At 39.6% G+C, this 12,869-nt stretch overlaps 1 protein-coding gene across 1 annotated transcript in view; it reads left to right on the forward strand.

The window, feature by feature from the left end:
- Positions 1 to 12,869, forward strand: part of GSG1L (GSG1 like) — a 388,597-nt gene that overhangs the window by 234,686 nt on the left and 141,042 nt on the right. Inside the window, exon 3 of the mRNA XM_074196007.1 lies at positions 361 to 513. Coding sequence (XP_074052108.1) covers positions 361 to 513 — 153 coding nt within the window. The remainder of the gene's footprint in view (positions 1 to 360; positions 514 to 12,869) is intronic.

A 12,869-nucleotide genomic window follows, 5' to 3' on the forward strand; every position in this document is an offset into this window, starting at 1 on the left:
TAAGGTTTGTCCCTTTCTGATTGAAGGGATTTGGGGTGATGAGGACTAGCCTTTATCTTTTTGAGATAGACCTGATCTTACCTTGGACAAGAGAAAAGAAGTATTATGCTATTTCTCCTTATTCCATAAATCTCTCCATCAGCACTTCCCATCTGCCTCAGAAGTTTGGTTTTTGGTTTAGAGGGATTTTTTATGTGAGGTTCAATGCAAATTTGAAATCTTACAAGGAGTGATGGTGGGGAGGTTTAGGGAAGATGGGGAGGGATTAAGTCTTGGGTAACCAAGATTTGCTCCTAGCATTCCAGTTGCAGAAGAAGAGGTCACTGAAAAGACTTGTTCTTCTGTCTTTATATGTTGCAGGTGTGCTTTGGTTGTCTGTGGTTTCAGAAGTGCTATACATCCTTCTCTTGGTCGTCGGATTCAGTCTCATGTGTCTGGAACTCTTCCACTCCAGTAATGTCATAGATGGGCTCAAACTCAACGCCTTTGCTGCTGTCTTCACTGTGCTGTCAGGTAAAGAACTTTTCTGGCTTTTTAATATAAGAATAAAAGCAAATAGCATGACTTGCTTATACCTTTGCATGTGAAAATGTCAGACAAAACTTGTTCATTTAATTTCATTCTAAGCTCACTGTAGATCAGGGCTATTGAGGGGATAGTTCTGTACCAAAAATTCTTTGTCCTAAAACTCTTTCCATAGTTTTCATACTTCAGTCATTTTTAAGAAAATAAGTCATTTAGGACACTTTGGTTCCTCTGAGAAAGGACAATAGGCAAAAGGAGCCTTTGTCCTAATCCTGTGAAGAGAGAGTAGAGAAATTGCACTAGTTTATATTTCTCTAGCACTTGGAGATTTTTCCCTCACACAAACCATGTGAAGTGGCAGCATGAGTAGTGTTATTCCTAACCTTCAGATGAGGTAATCAGGTTGCAGAGCAGGTAAGCACTGCCACTCCACCCCTGCTCCTCTTGATTTCAAGTCCAATATTGTGTTCTGCTCATATTTCCTCTTTCCTCAAGAAGATGACAATATACTAAGGCCACAAGAAAAAGAAATCCAGATATACATACCAACCAGATGGTTAAAAGAGACCAAAAGGGCAAGTAGGAGTAAGATGGAATTTTATAAATGTGTCTGGAAGAAAATAAACACTAGAAAGAAAATATACTACTTGAGAAGACAGGAGATGCAATTAGTGATGATTTGAAAATAGCTAAGCTTCTGAGTGTTTTGTCTGCTTCAACAGGAAAAATAAGGAAGTTAAGAAGTTTAGGAAGTGACGAACAGCTTAAATATAGCAAATGATTGTAAAGGGCAAGAAGAAGCCCCAGGAATGTTTACACATCTGCCAGTCAGCAGGAGACTCACTCTCTACTTCTCTTTGTAATGAGCAGTGAGGATCAAAGAATCAAGGGAGGTACCTGGCTCAGGATGTGAGTCTTTACAAGGGTGGCTGTAGGGAGGGTATTCCCCAGTTCCGAAGCATTCTAAAAAACTGGGGCAACTGCAAACCAACTGAAGGATCTGAGTGGGGGACGAATTGTTTCAAGGGAGGGGTAGAGTTTCTGGTTTGAGACAGCCATACCCTACAGAAGAACAGATGGTGAAAGCTAGAAAGGGAGCCTGGAGGTCATCTGGTTCAAACTGGAATTTAGAAAGGGAGGAATTGATTTGCTCAATATCACACTGCCAAGTTTAATGGGGTTAAGTGGCTTGCCCAAGGCCACACAGCTAGGTAATTTTTTAAGTGTCTGAGACTGGATTTGAACCCAGGTACTCCTGACTCCAGGGCCAGTGCTTTATCCACTATGCCACCTAGCCACCCAGACACCCCTTCCCTATTTCTTTCAAAGGCTATTGCACACCTTCTAGTCTTCTAGGTTCAAAGTCATAGTTTTGTCCTCAGCTCCTTATTCCTACTCTCAGCACATACCCAATCAGTTGCCAGAACTTGAAATTTCTTTCTTTAAAACATATCTTTCATATGCTCACTTCTCTACTCGCATAGCAGATACTTTAGTTCAGGCCTTCATCAACTCTTGCTTGAACTATTGTCTCAGTCTCCTTAATTGATTTCTCTGCCTCTCCCCTCTCCAATCCACCCTCCACAGAGCTCCCAAAATGATTTTCTAACTCATGGCTCACTCTAATGTGCTGTACTACTAAGTAAATTCAAATGAATTTCTATTGACTCTATTTCTTTTTTGCCTCATCCTCTTTTGATTTTTTGGCCTAAGTTTTGTAGCATACATAATTATTAGTATTGTAAAACATATATAACAAAACAGATACTGTTCTTAGAAGCAAGAAATGTGCTCCATTGGTATAATTCAGACCAAGCATACTAGAACAGCTCTGACTTCTCTGATTCATCATTGCTTGCTTCCCATACTGGTTCACAGTGTGTGGGAATATTGGAGCAGCAGGAGCTATGAACTCTGACCAATATAGACATCATGAAAACACAGAAAAACACACACACACACACACACACACACACAATGATGGTGTAAGGAAAGGAGGCTTAAGGGCAGTTACCATGGACATAACATATCTTTCAGCCTCTTTCTATCTCTTTATGTGATGCTCCCTTGACCCAGATTGGGGAGAGTAGTGAATCTATGAATAATACCCTGGCACTCTTTATTCTATATATGTGGAGGGTAAACTGACTCCTGATTGTTGGAGAAACCTCTGAGCCCTCTGTACTGTATACTTGTGAAGAGACTGGAGGAGAGAGGGAAGGAGAGATGGAGATTGATCTCACCAGGGAAACCTGCACTCTCTGGGGGTGTTGGCATTGGTATTAACTTGTCCAGCAGCTGATTTTCCTATGTCTTAGGTTCTAGGGCTCCCCTTAGCCTTTCATTGCATTGCCTCTTACCCATTTAAAGAAATTCTTTGTCTATTGTCCTTTCTGAATATTTCTCTCTTCTCTAAAGTCTATTCACACTTAGGCAGCCTCATCATTCAGAGGCCTCTCAGCCAAGGGAAGTCACTTCACCCTAAATGGAGATTAGAACCCAGGTCTTCCTCATCCCAAGGCCAGTTTTCCTTATCCACCACATCATTTTCTCAAAAGCGCAACAGAAGCTGTGGCACAATTAGCAACTCTCATTTTTCAGCTGCTCCTACTGAGGTGAAGACTGTGGAGGAATAGGTTCCTCTCCCAGCATTTCTCTCTGCCTCTCAGTCCAATCTCCTGACTATAAGGCTGGGTACAGGAGCAAGCTGGTTCTTAGTGGTCAGAAACCATGTGCCTAGAATTCTTATGTCCCAATACAGAAAAAAAATTGATCAAATTCTTCATAAAAGTTGGAAATTATATTTGGAAAAACAAGGAAAATGAAACAGAGGAAGAATTGTAGGGGACGGATCACCTACTATTCCATCCTTCACAGCTAGAAACCAGAGGACAAAAGTCCTGGGAGACCTTTTGGGGGAAATCCTTCCTTATCCTCTAGGTCTGGAAGTTTGCCCTTTCCTAACCCTATGCTCTTAGCTCTGCCTTTGATAAGATATTCAGAGGATCAAAGAATTGCAGAGTTGGAAGTGAAGTGACCTTTAAGGTCTAGTCCAACCCCTCCCCCAACTACAAATTATGTCTTTAATAATTCCATTAAGTGGTTTTCCATTCACTTTGAAGACCTCTAGTAACAGGGGAATTCATTATTTCCTGAAGCATCTCATTCCATTTTTTAATAGCTGTAGTTGTTTTCATCTTTTTTTTTTTGTCATAGCAAAGATACGAGCCTCTAACCACTGTGGTAGTGTTATCCCTCCCTGTTTCTTTGTCCCTGGTACCTTTGTAGAACTGTTAGCCCCTCCTCCTCTTTGGTTCTAGTGCTTTCTCCAGTTTATAGAAATCCCATGATAATTTTCAGATTATTTTCAGATGAACCAACTGCTGCTAAAAAAGAGGAGGAGGGAGAGGAGAAAGAAGAGAGAGAGAGAGAGAGAGAGAGAGAGAGAGAGAGAGAGAGAGAGAGAGAGAGAGAGAGAGAACGAGAACAGGAGGGAGAGGGCACATAAAAGAAGAGGGAGTGAGAAAAAAGAGGGAAGGAGGATGAAGGAGAGAGGAGATGGATTGAGGGAGACAAAGAGAAAGAAAAACAGGTAGAGAAAGGCACCCACATAGAAGGAGAAGGGGAATGAAGGAAGGAAAAGAGGGAGAGGTGGAAGGAAGAAGGGAAGGGAGAGAGAGGAAAGAAACAGGGAAAGGGAAGAAAAAGAAAGAGGTTTAGGATAAAGAGAGTGAGGGAAAGATCAGGGAGAAGAAAGGGCATGGTCAGGAGAAGGAGAGGGAACTTTCCTCATCTTTTTTTACCTCACTGTCATGATCATTCATTCTCAGGAGGTGTTACGGTCCATCACATCACAGTTCCTCCATCCTCCTGCGATTGATCACTACTATGGCTCAGGATTGTTCAATGTTGTGTTTCTTCTCACTGCCTATAGCTGTTCCCTGCTGTTTGCTGTCTTCCCTCAGAGATGGTGCCAGCTTTCACACAGCTGGCCTGTGGAGGGATTATACTTATGGAATAAAATATCCAGGACAAAAAAGTCTTTAGGCTGTTTGGAAACTTTTCAGTTCCTTCAGGTAAGACCAGGGTCAGAACAACTATGCCATTTGTCACTTTCTACTCTTTCACTCATATCTCATCTTTTCAATAAAGGGTCTCTTCAGGCAAGAGAACAGTCTACTGCCCTGTTCCACCCAAAGTTCCCATTTCTGACTTTTAGTAAAGCTGAATGAATTGACCTCAGGTGCTCTCCCTACCCCACTTCCTTGAGCAGGGTGCTCTTGATTCAATCAGTATTTCCTGCTGAATCTTGAGTGTTGGAGGTGTTCCTTCTTTGCTGCTCCCTGTTTATCTTCTCATTTCTGATTGACTCTGTAGCTGGTGAGCCAGAACCATGCAAATTACCTTGAGGTCTTCCAATGCAGGAGAAAGCAGCAAAAAAAAAAAAAGTAGAGAGAAAGATGGGAGAAATAATTATGCCTGAAGTAGGCACCAGCCATAGCTAACAAGTAGAAGGGACATAATCAAACCACAGTGATGAAGATTTGTATCCTTGCTAGTCATGCTAAGCCAAATCTAGCTGTCTTTAGTTTCCACCCATTTCTAGTTCTGTTCCCTGAGGCTTTGCAGAACAAATAGTTGGTGACAATGACAAGTGTGATATCTGAGATGATGCAATAGAGATAATTTAAACTGTATTTCCACAGGCTCTTTTCTGATATTTGAAAAGAATTATCATTCTGCACCACCCCAAGACCTTCTCTTCTTCAGGATACACATTCCTAGTTCATTCAACAGATGCTTATAGCACAATTTCCATTTCTCTCTACATTCTTTTGCTCTACTCCAAACAGATTTACTTTGTGATGTTAGTATATTTTCTAAAATGCAATATTCAAAAGTAAAAGAACATTTCAGATATATTCTATCAGGGGCAGAGAGAGGAGGACCCAAGGGCCCTTTTCTCCTCTCCTTAAAAACTATTTATCTTGCTGATATCTTTAGCAACAATGAATTATGCTTGATGGTGTTGGGGGAGAATCTTGGACTTAGAATAAAAAAGATCTGCATTCAAATACCATCTCTCAGACACTTCCTAGCTGTGAACTTGGGAAAGTCACCTTTCCTAACTTCTCTGTTCCTGTGGAGGGAACCACCATCCTTCCAGTCTCCTTGGCTTTCAGCCTCGGAGTCATATTCAACTCTTCACCCTTCTTCATCCTTCATATCTCATCAATTGCCAAATCTTGTTGATTCTTCCTCTATAACATCCCCTACTTCTATTCTCTTCTCTCCATTCAGACAAGTATCACCAGAGGACAGGCCCTCATGGCCTTTCACCTGGCCAGGCAATGCCTCCTCTTCAGTCCCCTTGCTTCAAGTCCTTTCTCTCCTTGAATCCATCCTCCACAGCTTCAAAATTGATATTTTTAAAGCACAAGACCAACTATGTCAGTCCCTTACTCCAGAAATTCCCATTTTGCCTCTAGGATAAAATGCAAACTCCTCCTATAGGTATTTAAAACCCTTTATAATTGTACTTTTTTCAATAAACCTTTTCAGATTTATTTGACCTTACTCCCCTTTAATATACTCTAAGTTCCACCCAAATGGCTTACTCCACTGCTCTCCAAAATCAGTATTCTATCTCTGCTGCTACAGCAAAAAAGAAAGCTCAAAATATAAAGTCTCTGTGTCTTTGCACAGGCTGACTCTATACCTGGAATTTCCCCTCTGCTTAGAATCCCTTGCTTCCAGTGCCACCTTCAACAGAAATCCATCTTGCAATTCCACCTGTGAATGCCTTTCTAGCCCTCACCTCGCCCCCAATATTTCAGTTGTATTTAACTGGGCTCATTTGTTTTCTCTCAATGAAATGAAAGTTCTCTGAATGCAGGGATTGGTTTGTTTTGACTTTTGTCTCCCCAGAGTACAGTGCTTGGAACAGCAAATGCTTGAGGGATGAATGAATGACTTCTTTTCAATGAAGCAATTATAATGATCATCTGTCATTAAAGAGAATACAGTTCTTTTTTCTTGCTAATTTCTCATTTTCATCACAAAATATTTCCATTTAAAACTTGGCACTTAATAGATTTTAATTCATCTATTTTACTCCCATGGTCCCCAGGGTTCATGGGAACTAGTCACTAGTTTTACTGAGGGCTACCCTGTTTTTCCTCCAAGATAAGTCTGGGTTAGAGAGGAAAGCTTCCAGGTTTAGTGGTCAGTGGTCACTGTCTCTCCCCCAGAGACCTGTAGACAGTACAGCCAAGGTCTGGAAAAGAATAGTGCTGAGATGGTTAGAGAGGTAGCAGGATATAATAGAAAAGAATAGCAACTTGGACTAAAAAGTCACCTGGAATCAAATCTTGTTTCAGCCACTCATTATTCATGGGTTGTGGACAAGTCACCTTATTACTCTGTGAACTAGTTTTTTCATCTGCCAAATGGGGATATAGTAATAGTTTCACTGTTTATTTTGCAATGATTTTCTGAGTGAAGCACTTTGTCAACTCTATTACATAAATGTGCGGCATTGTTACTAGCAGCGTTATCATCTGTACCTTCCCTAGAGCCTAGAAGGAGAACAGGGCTTATCTAATTATCAAAGGAAAAAAATTCTTTGAAAATTCTTGACTAGAACATCACCTAATATCAGTATATAGTAAAAAAAATGGGTAATACCTTTTAAAAGAAAAAAAATCTTATTTCAAGAAAATGATACCTCCTCCTCAATGTCAGCAATTGAGTATTCTAAATAACTATATTTTAGAAGAATATTTTGTGATGGAAATAAAAAATACTTTAAAAAATAACTGTACTCTAGCTGTGTTTTAGTGAACATTTTATTAAATACAGTGTCTGAAAAATAAATTCAAGTTGACTTGAGTTATGAGGACCATCACGGATTGGAAATTGGATAACTGCAAATGTATCTGGGGAAGTGTCCGTGCAGGTACCAGGGTATTGGGGCCTGTGGATGAATAGCATGCTAATTCCATTTTTCACATGCTATTAAAGCTGGGTTTGTTGTGAATATGCCACTGGAGCCATCAAAACAGCAAGGAACCAAAAAAACCTGTTAGGAATGCAAAGGAGATTTAGCCAAGGACAAACCAGAACTTATACCACTTGAAAAATAGGTAACATGGAGGATAATATTTAATCAAAGAGAAAAAACACAGAAAAACAGTATGTACAAACGGGAGCTAGGGTTGATGTTAGAGTGCAAATGGGATTGTTATTTTACTCTAGTGTGGCAACCTCAGAAACACCTGCATCATTTGACATGTTCAAAATTGTTATTTGAGCATTTGTGGGTCCCATTAGATGCTACTTAATATCTATTGTCCCAATCTAGCTTTCTCAGGGTATATAGACAGGGAAAAGAATGGAGAAATCAATAACTTCCATTTATATGGTATTGTAAGGTTTGCAAAGTTCTTTCCTCACAAGAATCCTATACGATTTCAAATAGAAATATTCATTTCTCTATTTTCCAGAAGTAAAAACAAAGATTCAGAAAAGTAAGTGACTCAAGATCAGAGATTTAGTGGAAAGAGACTTTAGAGGTCATCAGGGGTACTTACCTAATGCTCAGCTACCTAATAAATGGCAAAGCTAAGACTTAAAACCAAGAATCTTTCCATCATCTGATGTCTGGAGAGGTGATCTGAACAAAGGTTTGTAATCCATATTCCATCTCATTTCTGTGGGATAGGTGCTATTATCAATCCCATCTGATAGATGAGAGAACTGAATCTTTTAGACAGGTTAAATGCTTGTTTGTCATAACACTAGTAAATATCTGAGGCAGGATTTGAATTTAGGTTTTTCTTTCTATAGGACCAGATGTCTGTCTATTATATAAGACTGTCTCTCAGAAGTTACAAATTTGGAATTCAAATTCTGTCCTTTTGAGATGAGAAGAAACAGAAAGAAGGGAAAGAGGGAGGGTTAACAGGGAGGAAAGGGAAGGAAGAGAGGAAGGGAGGAAAGAGGGAAGGTAGAAAGGAAGGAAGGAAGGAAAAATGTAAAGAAGAAGGAAGGAAATCAAAGGTAGGTTTGTGTGTGCTTTGGACACAGTTGGGCAGGATAGAGTTGGCACACTTCATCCTGCCCTACAATGGGCCCAGGAGAAGAATAGGTTGGTTCAGTAGGAAAAAAAAAGCCAAATTGGTGAACCTCTTCCTTGAGACCCTCTATAGAAAAGAGATAGGAATCATCAAAGTCACCTTGTGATGAAACACTGTCTCTAGGAGTGTTATCAAACACTGTGCATGGCAACACCACCCACTTGTTCAAAAATATCTAGTTAGAGTAGAAATTTGTTAATACTACCTGAAGTGTCAGAAAGGTAGTTTCTAATTAAGGAGAGGCAGGCATTTTGAAGGGGTCTCCTTCTAACATGGCTTTTAAAAAGGTAATAAAATAGGTCTATTTAAAAGGAATTTCCACTATTCCTTTCTCCCTGTTCTTAGAGTTAACTGGGTCCTGTAAAAGCAATGTTTCCATAGCTCCACCATTTGCATCAGCTTGGCTAGAGTTCTATCTAGTCCCAACGTGTTGTTCAGAGACTTAAACCTGTCATGCCAGACTGGCATCAGTGTGTAACAGGAATTAGAGCCAAGTTCTTAGATAGAAACCACCTGCTGTCATGGCTAAATTATTCCAGTTATTCCCTGGTTTCAGTCTCTTTCCTCATCAGGTCATCTTCTACTCAAGTGCCAAGTTTGCATTTTTAAAACATAGATCTGGCTATAATCTCCTCAAAAATCTTCAATGTCTCCCTATTGCCTTAAAAACAAAATAAAAAATCCTTAGCTTGACAGTCATAACCATAAAGTTTTCCACCTTACCCATCTTATTTCATATTACCTTCATTACCTTTTATTCTAGTTATACTGGCTGATTTTAGTACATGATATTTCATTTCCCTCCCCCAGACCTATATCTGGAATGCACTCCTGCTTTACTTGCACTCCCTGATAGAATCCCTTGCTTGCCTTTGTCTGATGCCCTTCCCATTAGTTCTTTTGTTCTTGAAATTACTTCATATGTATTTCAAATTAATTTACTTGTGCACATGTTTTATCTCCTCCACCCCCAGTAAAATGTTAACATGTTTAGCAAAGGGAATGGTTCCTTTTTATCCTTTTTCTTCAGTGCCCAACACAATATCTTACTTATAGGCAGTTACTGTCTGTTGAATTTAATTGAGTTGGTGAATTGTGTGACTTTGGGAAAATTTCTTCCTTTTTATGAACCTCAGTTTCTTCATCTACAAAATGAGAAGATTTTATTAGATGATCTCCCATTAAACCCTAGATTAATTCTCTTACATTCAGTGATTCTGTGGTGGAATTCCATTCATCCATTATTCACTCTTTAATCATTCATTCATTTATTCTTCATTCATTCTACGTATATATATATATATATATATATATATGTATGTGTGTATTATACACATAAATGTATACATACACACATATACACAAAGTCAATCTAAAGTTAAGTGCTGGAGAGCTCATGAGCAATTGGGATTTTCCAGAAGGTTTTCTATAGGAGATGGTACTTGGACTAACTGTTGGGGGAAAAAAAAACAAATGAATTAGGAGATTCTAAGAGGTAGAGGGGAGGAAGGAGAACATTCCAGGAATGGGGAAATGTCATTGCAAAAACACAAAGATGGGAGTTAGAATGTCATATGTGAATAATATCAAGTAGATGGATTTGACTAACCCCTGGAGCCCATGAAGATGAGTAAAATGTAGTAAGAATAGAGAGATGGACTGGAACCAGACTGTGAATGGCTTTAAAAGCAAATAGAGGCATTAATATTTTGTCCTAGAAGTATTTGGGAGCCCCAGGAGCTTCCTGATGAGGAAAAGGACATGGTCAGACTTGTGTTTTAGGGTTATCAAAATAACCACCAGGGAGAGCTTGTGAGTGAGTTCATGGCTCCCCAGCCCTAAGCACCAGAAGCTTCAGGGCCTTAACGACACCTCTATGTTGCTATGGTAGTGTTACTATGGAAACCATGCATATGCAGTCCCAAGCAGAGGAAGCTCTCCAGCTCAGACCAATGGCACCCACAGAAGTCCTCATTCCCTTTTTCCTTTGCAAGCCTCCTTGAGGGAATCGTAGCATGTTTTAACAACATAGCATTAAGGAAAGGAAAGAATCTATTGGTAACTAAATTGTTTTAGGGGGTACTTCTCTAAGTCTTAAGGAAGACTATATAGCTCTGTGTAGCTCCACCCCCAGCTCAGCCATGCTAAGCGAGAAAATGTCTCCTTTCAACAGATATGTCCTCAACTCTCAGTTTCTCTATGTATGTTCAATAATAACAACAGCTCTAGTTTTTGTTAGCCAACAGGTGTTTATTTTATAAGCAACAGCCGGTCTAGCTAGCATAAACATAAAATTAAATAAGGAAATCAAAACTCAACTCTGACTGAAATGGCTGAGGAGAGAGAATGAGAAAAAACAAGCAGACAATTGACAAGCAACAAAGAAATCCACTTTGTCTCTGGAGAAAAGAAACGAAAGGGAAGAGGGGCATCCTTTCATTCTCCTAGGCCAGTCCATAGTGCACAAGGGGAACACTTCCACAATCCCCTTCTCCTGGTCATTACCTCTACACCACGCCAAAACAGCTCTCAGCTCTGATGGCTTAATTCCAGTAGCGCCATGACAACACTACCTTGGCCACGAGCAAGCTAACATCCTTTCTCTTTCAAAATCACAGAGAACCTTAGTTCTCCTTCCACCTATCTGACTAATTTTTCTGATACTTTTGCAAGGTCTTCATTCATGCTCTATGTACTTACCTGTGGGTACTACAAGGGTAGGTCCTGAATGCTCTTTTTTCTCTATACTTTCTCACTTGGTGACCTCATCAACTCCTCTAGCTTCAAATGTTATCTCTTTGCAGATCATTTTCAGATCTATGTCTAAACCTAGTCTCTCCTGAGTTACTGTGCTGTATTTCCTGTTGGATATTTAGACCTATATGTCCCATAAACATCTCAAATTCAACAAGTTGAAAACAGAACTGTCCCTCCAAACTTTCTCTTCTTTCATATTTTGCTGTTGCTATAGAGGGGATGGCAGTAGCAGCCAGAGAGAAAGGTCTCTTGGAAGAATTGTCCTTGAGTTGAGGATGATACAGAGATAAGAACTGGAGTATCATGTTTGAGAAATTGCAAGTGAGCAAGCCTGGCAGGGACCAAGAGAATGTAGAGGGAAATAGAATAGAAGAAGATTGGGAAAGTACAAAGAAAGTACTTTCTGGTCTCTCTTCCAGGAGACCTTTCTCCCCAGCTTCTATAGCCATCCCCTTTCAGTTATATCACTGTCCTCATCATATAGGGTCAAAACTTCAGTGTCATCCGCAACTCCTCTTGCTTACCCCATATATCCAATTAGATGACAGATCTTGTGATTCTTTTCTCCCTATGACATGTATTGAATAAATCCTCATTTTTTTCACTCTAGCTCAGTTTCCTCATGTCTTGCCTTGATTTTTGCAATATCCCCCTAATTCATCTCCTCACCTCACCTCTCTCTTCATTCAAAATATCCTTTACACACAGCTGCCAAAGCAACTAGGTCTGACCATGTTACTCCCCCATCTCCTTACTCAGTGAAATCCAGTGACACCTCATTGCCTCTGGATTCAAATATAAAGTCATTTGATTATCATTTAAAATTCCAACTCCTGTCTCTGATTAGTTAGATATGCCAGTGATATTCTCTCTCAAATCCCATAGCTCTTAGAATCCCAGTATCATTTAAAACTCAGTTCAAGGAAGCTCTTTTTGTGGTGACAAGAGTTGAAAATTGAGGGGATGCCCATGAAATGGGGAATGGCTGAACAAATTGTGGTATATGAATGTGATGGCACACTATTGTTTTATGTGAAACCATGAGAGATGGGATTTCAGTATAGTCTGGAAAGACTTGCATGAACAGATACAAAATAAAATGAGCAGAACCAGAAGAAGATTATTGGGTGATGATCAACTATGATGGACTTATATATTTCAGTAGTATAATAATCAAAACAATTCTAAAAGACTTGTGATGGAGACTACCATCCACATTCAAAGAAGGAATTGTGGAGTTTGAATGCAGACCAAACCTTACCATCTTGAATTTTTAAAAGTTGTCTTATGTATTATTTCTTTTTTCTTTCTAATGTTTTTTCTCTGTTTGGATTTGATTCTTCTTTCACAGCATGATTAATATGGATCTATGTTCACATGCTTAGCTTATACGAGATTGCTCTCTGGGGTGTGTGGGTAAGGGAGAAAAATGTAAAACTCAAAACCTTG

This window comes from Macrotis lagotis, chromosome 8 (assembly GCF_037893015.1).
Source record: "Macrotis lagotis isolate mMagLag1 chromosome 8, bilby.v1.9.chrom.fasta, whole genome shotgun sequence".
In the NCBI taxonomy this organism is placed as follows: Eukaryota; Metazoa; Chordata; class Mammalia; order Peramelemorphia; family Peramelidae; genus Macrotis; species Macrotis lagotis.